At 44.0% G+C, this 16,244-nt stretch overlaps 1 protein-coding gene across 1 annotated transcript in view; it reads left to right on the forward strand.

The window, feature by feature from the left end:
- Positions 1–15,099, forward strand: part of LOC146209883 (uncharacterized) — a 28,043-nt gene extending 12,944 nt beyond the window's left edge. Inside the window, exon 2 of the mRNA XM_084604956.1 lies at positions 4,417–15,099. Coding sequence (XP_084461082.1) covers positions 4,417–4,734 — 318 coding nt within the window. The 3' untranslated portion in view covers positions 4,735–15,099. The remainder of the gene's footprint in view (positions 1–4,416) is intronic.
- Positions 15,100–16,244: the final 1,145 nt, after the last annotated feature.

Consider the following 16,244-nt stretch of genomic DNA (forward strand, 5'->3'; position numbering starts at 1 on the left):
CTAGAATGTCGTTCCCTTCCGCACATTAGCCTTACTGTCCCGAACCCGAAGAGAGCTTCAATGGGTCGCTATATAGGGCTTGAAATGTGCCTTCAATGAGAATGTCCTTCTTTAACGCTTTAGAAGTTTCTTGCATACTTTCGATATAGCAGGTGAACTCATTAGTAAGTCACTGCAATCACTTTCATCATTTATTGGCCTCCTTTTACCACTTCCAGTACAAGTGGTGTCATGAATATCAAACCATTTTTGATTGCTTTCATAATAAGCGAAATATCATGTAAAAATCTCAGTAAAACAAGGTTTGTTTGCAAAATTAAAATAATGTTTATAATACAACACATTGGCTAATATATTAATTGTAATAACATTTAACACTCAACCCTACAACATTCACCTTGACTGTTATACCAATACTTTATATCATGCAGGCATTTTGCAATTTACATTACATTTTTATGAAATTATTTTGATCTTTGGTGTTACATGGATGGTTTCGCATCTAGCGCTGAAAGATGGTTTTGCTGTTGCAGACGAGTTGCTGTCATGCTAGCCTTCAAGAAGCTTCACTGCCCATTCAGTTTTTTTTTTGTTTTTTTTTAAATTCCGATTCTTGTACAGGCTTGGGGAAAATTCGGACTAAAATGGACAAAAGTAGCTACCATATGCCACAATGTATGTCATATGCTTGTCGAACGTTTGCGGAGCGATAGTGTAAATATAATAAAGACTCCGTTCACATGTGTAGTAAATGAAGACATGCCGCTGCAGCATCTACTTTCTGTGTCATTTCATTTCGGGGCTGTACTCACCACGAAACCCGCGAGCGACAGCGTGAAACCAGGCAAAAGCCCCCCGCCGCCGCTGAAGCAGACGCGGAGCGAACAGTGAGCAGGTCGCGCCCCTTGCGGCGGCGGAGAGCGTAACTCAAGGAGAAAAGTTCCCATTGTTCCCGCGGCGATTGAGAAGGCCGTATGAAAGAGCGCGCGCTCTCCCTCGAGACCGGCCGTGGCACTACATGTCCTGCCCATGTCCATTTCTTCTTCTTAATTTCCACTAGAATGTCGGTAACTTCAGTTATTTCTCTGACCCACTCTGCACGCTTTCTATCTCTTAATGTTACCCCTACCTCGTGTTGTCATTATATTTAGTGTTCCTGAAGCAATTGGTACTACGTTCTGCAAAAGAGAGGGCTTGTGCCATGTTGTATGTGCACTTCTTAGCTGGCCATTGATGATACGCACTTAGTCTTTTAGTATTTCTCTTGAAATGCAGCTCTTGCAAATGCCATCTGTTATGTCTATTGGCTTACGGTGTGATTTTCACTTCCATATGTGCACTCCATATGAGACACTGGGAATTAATTATGTGTGACTTCGTGTTTGAGCACAGACCCTGTGGAGCAGTTGTTCGGAATCATCCGGCAGTCCAGTGGATATTCGCATTCTTCTCCAGAGCAGTTCCTTATCACTAAATGTATGCATGCAACTGTCTATAATTCTATTAACCTTGCTGAGAGCATTAATTGCAATTGCAAGAGAAGCAATAAATGCACTCCCCAATGTGCATGAGTGACAATTTAGGCCAAACTATGACCCCGAAGCATGAGCTTCAGTTGTTGAAGGTATTATAAATTACATGAAGCTGGAATTTCTATCATTAATGCAGATCCAACAAGCGCATAGCACTGTGGTTGCAAAACAAATGAGATTAAAAAATTTTTCATTACATGGCAGTATACGTGGCCAAAAAGTGCATCTTGAAGCTTACCTGTGCTCCTTTCATGATATTCTCCTCATGGATCCAGATGAGACAGCAGAGCACCGGCCATTTCCCATATCCGAGCACGCACAAGGGTTTGTGTAATTCTAAAAGATCTGTATACTGCATCATAACTGCACTTGCAAAACCTATTCACAGAATGTTTCAGCATTAGAAAACTATATGCCAACAGCATCCGGGATGTGATAACGCTTGTAAGGCAAAAATAGCGCTAAACTAAAAGGGGCAAAACTTGTTTCACTTAGACTGTGTAAAGCCTGCAGGAGTCCGTCCAAGCAAGACGTTTCATTTGCCTATATGAGGTGCAGCGAACATATTTAGATGCCCACATAAAACATTTTGGGCTTGACAGAAACTGTTTGCCTTTCTTCCATAAACATTTGTTGTAAGGCTATGTACCAGGGAACCCAAATAACTTCAATAACATGCCAGCCTGATCCAGCTATACTCAATCAGCTGCTCAAGCGAGCAGACGCGTACCAGGTGAAGGCTGTGGCAGCACAATCTTTCGACATCGACGCAAATGGTCTGAGCGTATTTCCTTCCCTTGACCCACTGCACCTAATCTAGTTCACTGTAGTTCTAAGCAATATTTCGTCACTATTGCCAATGTGCACAATGATGTCATGCAGATTGTTTGGCTTATATTTGCAAGTAGTTTGTAGTTTGAGCAGCATTTACTCTGCCTTCAGAATCTAGCTTTAATAATAAAGGTGGGATTAATGGGATTCACCGACTCTGTTCACATTAGGTTTCCCATTTACTTTTGATAGCGTTTAGTTGACTGATCATGAGTCCAACTCTTGCTTTCTGCCAGGACACAGCATCAGCAGAAGAAATTTTTGTTGGATGCATCCCTGTAGTAGTCCACTTCTCAGGGTGCAGCTGTGCCCCCACGGCTGTTCCAGCTGACGAAAATGGGCTTCTGCCAATTGCATTTGAATGACAGCGATTTCTTCTTGTGGCTCTTATGATTTCCATCGGGGCCCTGATGTCTCTTAGATTACACAAAGAGCATTCATTGCATTTGAACCTTCTAGTTCAAAACTTAGGCGCCTCCAGCCACTCTTTCGTAAACTTCTGTACATATTTGAGAGGCCCAAGCCCCATGAACAGCACGCCTTGCAACACCAGAGTCGAGGATTCCATTAAAAATGCCGCATGCATCACCTCAATGTGCATAATGGGCATGCTCGAAATAATTGCCACCATAACATATCTGAGACATTGTGCGCTCATAGCAACATTCTCTTGCAGAAATGATTATCATTTTAAACAAAAACTGTAGTACCACCAAAACTGAAAATAAAAAGCCAATAGCACCAAAAAACCACTAAAATTCACACCTCCCACAATGCAACATTTTTGCCCACTAAACAGTATAAAAACACGCTAATTTAGTGGGGAAACCAGCTTGGTAATGTAAACACTAGCTAGGAAACACCCCTTTGATCCCGGGCACAGAGGCTGCACTTTAATGCTGGTGATACATAATGTGCCTATGTGCTGTGCAATGTCAGTGTGTGTTAAAAAGACCCCCAGATCGAAATTGAGATCCCTCCACTACAGTGTTCCTAGTAGCCATGTCACTTTGGTATATTAAACCCCATGAACTAAACATATTGTTGTGTTGTGTCTGACTGTTGGAGATTACCTCGACAATAAATATACGTTTTGACATCCGTGTGTCACCTTCACAACCCTCCTATATAAGTGCTGCTTGCTAACCACGTAGGTTTTTCAGTGCTGAGAAGGATTTTGCCTTATGTTGGTTCCACAAGGGCTTACAGCTTGCCATTTGTTGCATGCATGATGTCACAGTTACACCCACCCCATTAGCTTTTTGACGAATCGTTGCTGCCGTTGCTAGCATTCAGCATCTAGTTTCTCCACAGGGCCCTTTTAGAAACAGGGCCTTGAGCTCAGAGCTGATACTGCATGCATGATGGCACTGATGACAGGGACACAGGTGATTAGGCTGAGGCGGGTAAGCAGGTGCGGCCACTGGATGTAAACAAACCGGTTGTCAGCACACTGCGTAATCACTAGCAGGGCACAGTCCCAAATGTGTTCAATTCTTTCATGTGCACCAGAGTGTATGAGCTGAGGGAGTGCAAGGAGGCACATCATTTCTAATTTCCAATATCTTCTGTGTTTATGAAGCTAGCTCAAAATTCTTGTGATGTGGCTGAATGATTGATGGAATACCAACATGCTGTCTGCTTTACTTAATGTTGACAAATTGCATTTCATGGTGTTTTTAATGTAATGTTTAGTTTAGGCATGCTTAATAATTGATTCACTGCAATACGACAATGATGTGCCTATTGAACAACTTTTTCTGTCCATTTTCTTAGTCTACCATATCCCCCTGGACTGCCAGAACACTGGATCGACATCATTACCGCTTGACGCTTGACCAGATTGTCATTGCTGTGTGGCCTGCTGGCCATCATGGTCAGCTTAGTTGGAGAAGTGACTGCTCCAAAGAGCCACTGGTCCCATAGCTTAGCCTTGTCACCAGGGCAAGTTTTTCTTCAAACAGGAGAGTTTGACAAAACTGCATAGCATTATTTTGCGGATACACAGATTGCTGTGCAGCCAACCTAAGCATGTTGTCGTTACCTCGTGCAGGCGCCCTCCCTGGAGCTGCTATGCCTGACGTCGAGTGCCCCGTTGCGGCCTGCAGAACAGCAGCAGCTACTCGATATGGTGGTGCCGCGACTTCCGCGTCTACAGGCACTGCACGTACATGCACCAGGTGTGCGCCCTTTTTTGCGGCGCCTTCCAGGCCAGCCACGCATACACTTTGACGGCACAAATGGTGATAATGCCAACCCCACCATCGTCTTCACCAATGAGCTGAGTGTCCTGTGCCGAGCATCCAACTTCATCGGCCTTGCCAAGCCTTACAACCGGGATCCGCAGCCAGTGGAAGCAGCGGTAGGCTGAGAACCTCAGTATATGTAAGACCTTGGTCATTTTGGTCAACGCAGGATGGAAAAAAGAGGTTTAGCGCTGTTTCTCTACCTGCTTATCTTGAGAATGATAAGATGGGAAGCAGTTTGAAGTGTGCATTGTTATCGTTTTGCCACTTAACCTTACAAGTATGCCGGAGACAGCATCAGCCATTTGTTGCATTATTGTTTTGAGAGCAGAGCAACATTATGTAAAATTGTAATCACACTTTCCGTTTGTGGCAGTGTGGTTTCTGTCAACAACCTCCAATGGTTGTGTAAGTGCTTAGCGGTACCATAGTCGCCGCTACCCTGCACAAATGACACAAAGACGAGAAAATCAGCAGTGTCATTCTTACAATGTTTTGAGAGCAGAAACAAAATGTGTGCTGAACACAAGTTCCGTTTTCAGTGAGGAACAAGAGGCCATAAAGGGCTAGCCTATCTCACTTTTGTGTGGATTTTTGATCAACTACTGTGTAGGCGTAAATTTCTAATCTAGAAGCCACATTTCAACACTGCGGCGCTCTAGCTGAAAAATGCAAAATGTATGTTCTAGATGGCATATATTTCTTTTGTTTGCTTTTGTGTTGGTGCTTTACTGTTCACTTGTAAGAAAACGTGGCAGGCTATGGCCCAGTTATGTTGTGTGCCGACCACAGCACGCAAGACTGTTGTGTGCAGTTCCTTGTTCACCATTAACCTTCTGAGTTATTTTCCAATTAGGAAGTATTTTTCAAGCGCTGTTTGCATGGCAACAGGCCAGATGGTAGCAGTACTTACCGTATTTATTGGATTCTAAGCACCCCTTTTTTTTTTTCACGATCGCGATGCCCAAAGTAAGGGGGGGTGCTTAGATTTGCAGCCCCCTTTTCGCAGCAATATTCGAAGGGAAAAGCTCGAGAAATAACATTTTATTTGGCAAACATTCAGAACAAAAATAGTGAACCCACCGCTTGTGTCTCATTAGACACTCTCACTGCCACTCGAGGAGTCCGTCACACTGCTTGAGCCGCCACTCTCAGTATCCCACAGCAGGTCGTCTTCTGTTCCATTGGAGTGGTTAGTAATGGAACACTTCTTAAATGACTTCGCCACAATGTCGACTTGGACCCGGATGTCGACTTGGACAGGGACACTTTCTGGAGCTTTCCTGCCGGCGTCTTCTTCCGGTCGGGGTTCCGCACTCATTCTTCGTACTCCTGTCGAAGATTGGCTTTGACAGGTTTGTTGAGTGAAATGTCGAGGGGTTGCGACACTGGTGTCATGCCACCTGGGATAACAACCGAGTCGCAATTGCTGTTGTGAAACTGGATCTTTACCTCCGAGGTAAGATGGCCGCGAAATAGCGAAACACGTCCAGCAACAGCATAGACCGCTTGCCTGCAGGTCCACCGAGCAGTGCTGCCGGGCACTGCTTCCACGCAACTAGAATCTAGTCGGACATGAGGTCTGCCATCATCCACCCCTTTTCTTCTCACGATGACATCTTTAGGAAAACTTTCCTTTTTTGGCATGTTTTTCCTTTGGAGGATGATGAATGGTGGAAAATTTTGACCGTCAGCTGTAATGCATAGCATCACTGTAACATGCTGCTTCTCGTACCGTGTCGTCTTCACCTTGACTTCTCAGGCTCCTACTTCGTTAAATGTATGCCCTCGGCATGTCAAAATACACTGGCGTCTCACCCGCGTTGTCAATCTGGCCGAGCTGGTAGCTGTGCACCCTGCGGAGCTTCATCACACCGCTGAAAAGCGATGTTTTTTCTCAAAATCAGCTGGAAGCTTCTGGCATATTGTTGTCTGGTGTCTCAAAGAAAATCCTTCTTTTCATCATACGCTCCACCCAGCCCCGGCTTGCACGAAACATCACGCGGGGAATTTGCATTCTAGTTGCTATCTCCATCGCCTTCATCTTAATTGCATCAGCAGTGACACTAAAGCCCTTGCATCGTTCGCTGCGAACTCACAGACTTCTTCAACTTGCAAATGTTGGCCTTTGCGAGGTCCCAGGAACTTCTTGCGTGTCGGGGCACCTTTGAAAATCTTGTCCCGCTGCTTCCTCCATCTGATGATGCAGGCTCGGTCCACACCGAATTCCACGGCAGCACTGTGGGTGCCGTTATCTTCGGCAAACTCGATTGCAACTTGCTTGAACTTCAAGCTGTAGGCAGTCCTCCTTGAAGTCATACTAACTTTCACCAAGGCTGTCAAACAAAGCAAGTGCGGCTGCGATGCCCTCGAATACCCTCAAAGCCTGCAGAACGCTGCCGAGACTAGACCCATGAGGCAACACCAGCAACACACTGATGGAGTTATCAGGGTGGCGTTTGACCAATTGATGATGATGACACATCTCTCACCATGAGGTACGAATTTGGAGCTCTGTGCCGCCATCTGTCGTGCATTGCTGGAACACAACAGCGCATAGCGTAGTCTCCGCGATCGGCTGCAACAGCTGCTGGAGCTGACCGTGGAGGCCACGCACAAGGAGCCGGAGATCGTGCCACGGATGCAGTCACTTCAGGACTCCAATGGCTGCGGAGCTGCGGCTCGGCGAAAGAGTGAGCAAACGCAATTGGCGGTCTTGGCTACGCGCACTTCTTTGCACAAAAGGGGGTACTTAAATTCGCATGCAAATTTTTAAACGAAAATAGGGGAAGGGAGTGCTTAGAATCATGAAAATATGGTATCTTGCTTTTTATTTGTTGGTGCATATTTTGCACCGGGTTGTGAAAATTCAGTTGCTCTGCAAAATGCAGCACGGTCTGGTGCTTTTGCCTCTTCTGTCCTGCTGCTGTTTGTAGCAGAATAGTGAAGGACCAGACCCAGACTTTCTCATTTTAGAAATTTTCAGGGAGGCAGTGCCATTAGGCACAGGCCATCTTAGCTCTGGTCTTCTTAGCTACTGCAACATAGGAGAAATGTAGTGTTAATAAAGCACTTTAAGTGGAGAGGCAGTTTATGTCAAGAAACCATTTATTATTAGCTGTGGAAATATTGCAGACCTTAAAACAAGGAGCTGGACAGCCTGAAGGGGTGCTCGATTTGGCAAAGTTCCCTGTTTGCAGGTTTCTATCATAAATTTTCTCATGCACAACAGCTGTGCTGAATGACCACTTTCCACAGATTTGTTTTCAAGACTTATATATGTATATATAAAGAGCCTGTGTGGTAGTCTTGCTGCCTATTTAGTTTTGTTTGCAGCAAGTCTCCTTGTCAATTTTGAGGGTTGTCACTCGCTCTTGAAAAGGTGTGGGTTTGGGCTAGTTTGGGCTAGTTGGTAGAACGTAGCAAACACAAAAGCACTGAAGAAGGGGACAAGAGAGAACACAAACAAGTGCTTCTCTGTGTTCTTTCTTGTCCCCTTCTTCAGCGCTTTTGTGTCCGCTACGTCACTTGCTCTTTTTGCAGTTGTTGGCAGCTTTTGCTAAGGTAGCACCCAGGCAGAACTAGGAACACGACATGCTGTGCTGTGAGTGACATTGCCAATTAGGCAATGTTTAGATAGCCACTTATCAGAAAGGTTGACTGTGGCATTTGACTCGAATCTGCAGGTTTTATCTGGAACTGCAGTATATCCTGGGGAAACTGATGATGATGATTCTTTACTCTGGAAATTGCACCTGTCTTTCAAACTGTCAGAACTTGTCTGTGGGTGTTTATCCTCTCTCATAGTGAAGACATAGGTGGCCTTGCACCCCTCATGTGACAGTTTTCACAGAGAACTTCAATAATTTGCCGAAGTCGAACAAAGCTTTACTAGCGACAGTGGTGTGCTTGGTCACCTTAGTGACAGTTCAGAGTAAGGTTGTCCTTGACAGCTTTCCAGAGCGAGTGTCACCTGATGACATGCTGGTCAGTGACATTTGTTGTACCTCGAATGAGGCAGAACACGAAGAGTGCTGCTCAACTCATCGTGTTCGACACTACTTCACTTTTCAACATAGCCAAAGTCTTTCAGACAGGTACCAAGGGAGAGATGGTCAGGGCCAGTGAAGGGCCTGAGTCGGTTCTGGATACTGCTTAAAAAATTTGCTTACCAGAAAGAGCGCACAGGTCGCACTGGACAACAGTTGGGCACAGTGCGAGCTTTGGCAGCTGCTGTAGCATTTGTGAAGAACAGCACGTAACTGTATAAACAAGAAAGATGACATGACTGAGGAAGCATTTATGTTGCTCAAACTGTCTACCATTGTGAAAAATGAAGATGCGGAAAAAAAAACATTCAGACCAAGGAGTTTTGTTACTTTACATAAAATTAGCCACTCCAGACTAATGTAATGTTGCCCTCTGTTTTTGCACGTGTTTATTTCTTATTTAACATTTTACTCGAGCCTAAACTGATCTGCTATTGAGCTGTTATAGTGAGCACTTGTGCCCTGTCCTGTTGGCGGTGCCTCATTCTGGTGCTGCTTCCAATGTTGAAACTTTTGTCCAACTAGTCCGACTTTCCACCTTTGTCCTTTTTGATGACTCTGCCCTTACTGAGCTGTAATCACACGAGAGAGCATGCACTAATTCTAGAAATCATGTTGGTCAGCTTCCTATGTGACATGCTGATGATGGGATCAATAAAAAGAAACGGCTCAGTTAAAGTTCTTCACTCCATCATTGCTGGCTCAGTGCTGACACCAAGGAATTTTCTGAGTATTGCTAGCTGGCCAGCATGACTGGTTCTCTCGGTCTATTCAGAGGGGTTGAAGAATTTGGCAGTGATCCAACTTCATCAACAGATGTGCAGTAATGCGGTTGTATGGACGAGTGTCAACATAGTCACCTAACAACAGAATAATTCAGTTGTGTTGACACTTAGTGGAATGCAGTATTTTGGGCACTAGATGTGTGTGGTTACCCTCAGTCTTGTCGGAGACTTGAGGAAACATGGTGCCGCTTAATTCCCGGCAGGAGTGGGACGGGCTGTAAGGATGTGTGCGTACCATTCCGTTGTACACTCGATGTTTGTGTGGTGTCTCACTGTTGTGCTTCTCTTGGGGTCAGTGCATGCCTTGTATTTCTCTGTCTGAGTCTGTTGGCCACTTTAATTGTGAGCAGTGTGCCAGGGCTGCCATCATCAGGTCTCAGAGCGTGCTATGGAGCAATCAGCGTAATGTGGAATGTGACACTTTCAGGTGGAAAAATGAGTGACAGCTCATAGCCTTGTGCCAGGCTACTACCAAACGGTGCACACCAATTGTGAAACCTGAACATTAGGGCGGTATTTACCTTTGGGGCGTTTACCTGCGAGAATCGTGAATTCAATGTGGCATGACTGCCAGCATAGAGAATGTGGCTGATTTTGTTTGCAGCCCTCAAGTATTGTTTTGTTTCATTTTTTGGTTTGAACGTTGAGCTTTGAACTTTCAAGCAATGAAAAGTAACAGGAAGCATCTCAGCTAACCGTGCAATTCAGGAATAATGTATTGTGAGCGCGAAGTTCAAGCTTCCATGACATGCTTGACCCTCATACTGGAAGGTCTTTGTGTTAGGTCTTTGTGGTACTAGTCACGTGAAGAAATTCTGCAGTGTAATGAAGTTGTGTCAGATCCTGCAAATTCTCACGAAAAGCCTAATGATTTTCGCTTGCTCATCCTGGGTGCGACAAAGCATTTCCAAAGGTTGCAACAGTCGTGTTGCATTATCTTAACAGAAGTGGAAGGAACATCTTTGGCTGAGCGGGGACTTAATTGTGGCCTGATGCTATAAATCTGTTCTCCAAGTACCTGTTTATAAGTGCTAAGTTTGTCTTCAAAGCCTTTTACCTTAAGTACCTGGAAGGCTTAGCAGAAAGGCTTACTTCTCCTATCACCTAAGTGTCGCGAATAATTTGGTTGGATGCCTTTCTTTGCTACTTGAGGACAGGCTAATATAGTCTTATCAGTGGTCCAGATCTCCTCTTTATCAAGCACTCTGGAACTTCAGAAACATTCCTCAGCGTAGTGTCTTCCCTAAGTGTCTTCCTTAACATTTCGATTTGTGTGCCTTGCAAAGAGCGACTCTCCAGTGTGGTTCATGCTTCATTGTCCTCTTATGTGTGGCTTAGCCCTGAAAAGCCACTGCTCTCACTCCTGTTGATTTTGCTGCTGATCTCTACATAGTCACGTTCTATGACAAAAGTTTCTCATTGCCTAAATTTCAACAGCACTTTCCAGCGATATTCTTCTGCACATGTCTCCACCTCTCTGCAAAGTGCTGATGTGTGGGAACTCATGCACTTGCAGAATTCCCTGCAGAATTGGCTTACGAGCGTCTCTCATTCCTGTTCACCCTGTTTGAAGTGTTGGTCACCTCAGTAAGGCTGAGGTGGTCCTAATTGCTTGGCACTGGACGGCCTTTTAATTCTTCATTGATTCATGTGCCTGCACCAGCTGACCTCTTACTGTTTTAAGAGTTTCATCTTGTTCTGCCATGTCAGTAAGTAATTTTTTGGTTTAACTTAAGCACACTAGTATGTTGCACTTCAAACCACTTAGGTGGTTACTGTAATCTGCTGTGATGCATAGCGACTGGAATGTGATGCTCATTTTATGTGCGGAGAGCTCTTGAATCAGGCAGTCCGGTCGGTTAGACACCAAAAATTAAATAGCCACTGAAACGCTGCATGGTGACGTTTTAGTTTTGCTGCAATTACTCACAGTGGCCCGAGACAAAATAGAGACATTGCTGAGGGCATACAATGAATTTAATACCACCATGTGCTGCAGCCTTAATTGAGTGCGTGCATGCTGTTGCCGAGATAGATTTGAGGATGCATTTTCTTTGTCATGGCGATTCATAACCATTGGTTTTCACAAGGTCTCTGTCTGCATGCATTACTTGCTCCTAAAAATTCCACCAAAGCAGATACGTGCAGTCACTTCCCTCATATTTCTTTTAAGTTGAGTGCTTTTATGTAACTTTTTTTTCCACCATTTTGCCACGAATTTCTTGCATTACATGCAGCAGCATATGACTTTTCTGTAACTCCATGTCATGCATAGCTTGAAATTGTTCACCCTGCTTGAGTGCTGCTATTCTTTCTGTGTCTATTTCGATGTAAAAAAATATTTTTCTGTATTTATAGTAAATTGCTAACACCACTAATTGCCGTATTACTAATGCAAAGTCCGATGGTATGGTGCTGTCTTTGTCAGTTTTCATATCCGAGGATTCTTTTCCGAGGTCACCAGCATTGTCTGCACTTTTGAGGTCACTGTTGTACAACGTGAACTGAGTAACGTCATGGGGAAAGATTTCACTGAACATCTGTCCGACCTGTAAATGCACTGCTCAGTATTCCATCAAAGCGAGTACATAGATTGCTCACAGCATGCATGAAAGTACTTCATGCACACTTTTTACTTGCTGCATAGATTCAGCTTGTTGCTACAACGCAGCTATTTGCAATTGCTGGGCATCACAGATGTCACTTCCTAGAGTGAATGCAAGTAACAGCGCATTCAAGTTTTGTACCAATAAAACTATTGAAACTGGGCATTAATTAAAGTTGAGTTTAATTACCACTGTGTTAACCCTGTAACATATGTATAATGCACTGTATAAAAGTGCAAGTAATTTTCATTTCTGTTTGCAGAAACAGGCTGAAAATTAAATAAAAGTGAAAATTACATGACTGGCTAGCATAATGTCACCATTGAATTTGTTGTTGTAGATATGTTGGAAGTGAATGAAGTTATGGTTGGTTTGTGGGGTTTAACGTCCCAAAGCGACTCAGGCTATGAGAGACGCGAATGAAGTTATCTTCAAGCAGGCCTCCTGCCCCTGTGGCAGGTGACACATTGGCCTTTCTTTGATAAATATGTTGTGACGGATATATCAACACTTGCTAGAGAGGAAGGAGGCCTGCTGGAAAATAAATTCATCCAAAAGCTGACTGTAAGGGCACACAGCCTCAAATTTCTTTGATAATAATGCTGTCCTGACAAGTGTTGGAGCTCTGTAGAAATGAATCTTTATTACCTAAATTTAAATTAATCTTAATTACCTAAATTTAAATAGGTTTTTACACTGTCATTATGTCTTTCTTTTTTTTACATGTTATCATTACTGTTGGAATCTTAGCTCATATTCATTGTTTAATTTTTTTCACTACAAGGCTAGGTTATGACTGGGGCACTAATTGTCTGGAGGGTATGCTCGCTCAAATGCTGTGGTCAAAGGCTTTGTTGCGCTCTCACAAGCTGACCACACATGCATGAAAGCAGACATCCTGCGCCTGTAGATTCTGCTGCACTGCAGAAGTTGTGGTAAGATGAAGTATACTGGATAGAGTTATTTTTTTTTTACACTTTCAAGTGATAGATCAGTACCTTTCTTCTTTTATGCCACGCTTCATTAGGTAGGCCTTGTTAGACCTATCTGCTGTGCTTGTCTTCAAGGAGCTGTCATTGTTTTTGAAATGCAATTGTGGAGCAGAGCAGTCATTGGTCTTCCGCGGCTCTGGGTGTCTTTATTGCCATTATTGCGCTTGTAGGAGGTGAGCCTGGTGGGGGGGAGAGAGAGGTGTCTATTTACATGCCAAACTGTGTTCACCGCCGAATCGGTTAGCTGGCTGCTAAAGGCGATTTATCTCGTCTATTGCTCATTCATGAAATTCTCGCTGCAGGCATAGTGGTGATGAGATGCTGCATTCCAGGATACAGAAACGTGTGTTGCCATTATGACAATGCCAGCAGGTTTGCAGGCCTTTGCATGTGCGTTGGGGCAATAACTGCCCGATAATTGAATCTGAGTCACTGGCGGCAGTACTAATGTGCATAATAACAATGAGATGAGTCTTTCATTAGGTGTAATTCTTCAGCTGTGTTTGTATGTGTGGTGATCTGCATGACTCTTTGTTGTGTTAAACCAACACATCTTGTCCACAGATACTAGTGTTCTCAAGCCCGTATTGTACTCCCCCTTATTTTTTTAACCATAAAAGTTCCTGTGCTTCATACCAGCCCTATTCAGTTGCAGCTAGGGTTGCCAACTGCCCTTGGTGCCATTGTCCCAACTGTAATTGTGGAACCTCAAGTCTAGACTAGCCCTGCTGGAGTGGTCTGGCTACATGCATGTGTTCAGAATGCATGGCATTTGCATACAGCACTAACGTCAGGCTGCCCTCACCGTAACAACCAACTCTGGCAGTGATGGCCTCCAAGTAGTACACAAACAACATTCAAAGTTGGTGACCCTGGCGCAACGTCTGGACATCTTGCGCTTGTTGTTGAAATCAGTCTGTGCAATAGATAAGTGAAAGATTGTCAAGCACAAGAAACTGGCGTCTGTCCTCAAGGTCGGCTTTTATCTGAATGCCATTTTTGCTGTGTCATGCTCGGGATGCTCAACATGCGGCCCCCGGTCTGGCTTGGTGCGGTTGTGGGTGACGAAAAAGCTTCCAGGCAGTGCTTTTAAGCCAATCACTCGAGTACCTGAACAGAGAAGAGACCAATAGACACAGGTCGTGATAATCAATTCTCTGCTGCAGGTGTGCGTAATTCTTGCCATGTGTCGACTAGAGAAGTATTCACTACACCAGATGTGTGAATACTGTATGGCTCGTGCCAAACACTAGTTGGTGTGAAAGTGTGGAGTATTTTGTGCATTTCTGAACATCACAGTTGTCTTCATTGTCTGCATGCAAAGATGAAATATCTGGGTCACTCCATGCCAACTAACCCGGCTGTGCACTTGACCGTCTTCGATTTGCATTATGACAAACATTACCCCAACCTATATTTGGTGAAAAAAAAACCTGCTTCAACCCATGGCCACCACCTTACGTTTGCAAGCAATAGCAAAACAAGTCACACACAAAATAATTGTAAAATCTTTCTGATGCATGCATAACTATCAAAATTTTTCTTACAAATTTATTAAATCACACTTTCATATGCAGCAAATTAAGCTTCGTCTTATTTTTATTCAAATATTAACTATAAAAGAAGGTACCAAAATGACATTTTTAGGTTTTTAAATCAAAATTTATGTTCTCATGGTTGTCAATTCATTTTCTTCAGAAGGCAAGGAGGCAATAAAATATTCCAGGGATGAAAGAATGCAAGATGCATCTTTTGAGGCATATGCCACCGTCAGTTGCATAACAAAGTGTTCCAAGTAAAGATATGAAAGATATTAACTTGCACAGTACCTTTTAATGAAGTTTAATCAGAGTACTTTTCACTTGAAGAGAGCTTTGAAAGTGGAGTCCTTGCATGTAACCACATCATTGCTGTCAAATGCGCTGCCTGGACTAGTTGGCGTAGAACGACCCTTTATTTTCCAGCGTGTGCCCAATAGTATCTGGCAGTCTGTACTTAAATGGCATCTGTATTTCAGAAATAAAACCCAATATCCTGAAATCTGTGTGGTTCACTCGCCATTCAGCTTCGAGGGAATTAAAGTTTTTTTTTTTCTCAAGTCTCTTTCTGCAGGCAGGCCTTTGCCTTCTTTATTGAAAAACTACTTAACGCTTATTGTGCTGCAGGGTATAGTATGGAGGACTTCAGCACAATTCGCAAAACGAAATTGGGTGATTTGGCAACATGCATGCAATTCAGTTCACAAATTTAGCTAGCAGATCTGTGCAGGGCATGCAAATGATGCTTCCTTTGGGAAAAGAAAAATCTTGTTCGAACATAGGCTGAATCGCATGCACGCGAAAACTCGCGCGAACGCGAATGCTACGGCGGCACGCGTCACGCGAAGCCTTCGCGCGAACAGAAATGCGTGTGTCGCTTGGCTCGTCGCTCGGATCTGCCGAAATAGAAAATTTCGCTCGTTCGCCCGGAAGCAAGCGTACGTCACTGCCGCTCATTTTGCACGCTTTCTTTATTGGCGCCAACTGGTGACATGCACCGTGGCACCAGTAAAACGCTGCTGCCACGCACAAAAATATGTCACCCTACGTCATCATAAACTACCACTACCACTACCAGCAAAAGAAAAAATGTGCGTAACAGCAAGTGAAACATTTATAATACTAATTTATAACTTAAAATTGTGGCTTAAAAAAAGTTATTGTTCATTTTCTTAATAATATTAACTTATGTAGGTAGCGGCGGTGTTGGCGCGTTGGTCATGGCGTTGGTCGCGCACTTGTACTCATGGCTTATTTCCATGCTTATTTCAGTCGAAGCGTTTCGCGTACTCATATATCAAATCCTCCTTGCTAATCTCTGGATTAGTGAGGAATCCGCGCTTGGTTGCTACAATCAAGCGCGGAGCTTGGACGCGCTTGATTGTGACGTACAGTTGCAGACAAAGTTTTTCTCGTGTAGTGCAATTTCTAGCTTCGCTCTGGGCTTCGGGTCCGGCTGTACATTGTGCGCTTCACTCGACGCAAGGAAATTAGGCTCCCCGTGGGCTGCTTATCTCCGAAGGTATTCCGCCTTCAAATACGCAGTTGGTGCAGTGTTCTGTTCCATAGCTCTAAGGCTGTACGTTATGGCACTGCATTTATTTACCTCCAAATTCCTTTTTGCGGTCAGCTAGGCTACGCGTCCGCAATTAATAATTCAGTGTT

This window comes from Amblyomma maculatum, chromosome 1, assembly GCF_055883805.1.
Source record: "Amblyomma maculatum isolate TAMU_Amacu chromosome 1, ASM5588380v1, whole genome shotgun sequence".
In the NCBI taxonomy this organism is placed as follows: domain Eukaryota; kingdom Metazoa; phylum Arthropoda; class Arachnida; order Ixodida; family Ixodidae; genus Amblyomma; species Amblyomma maculatum.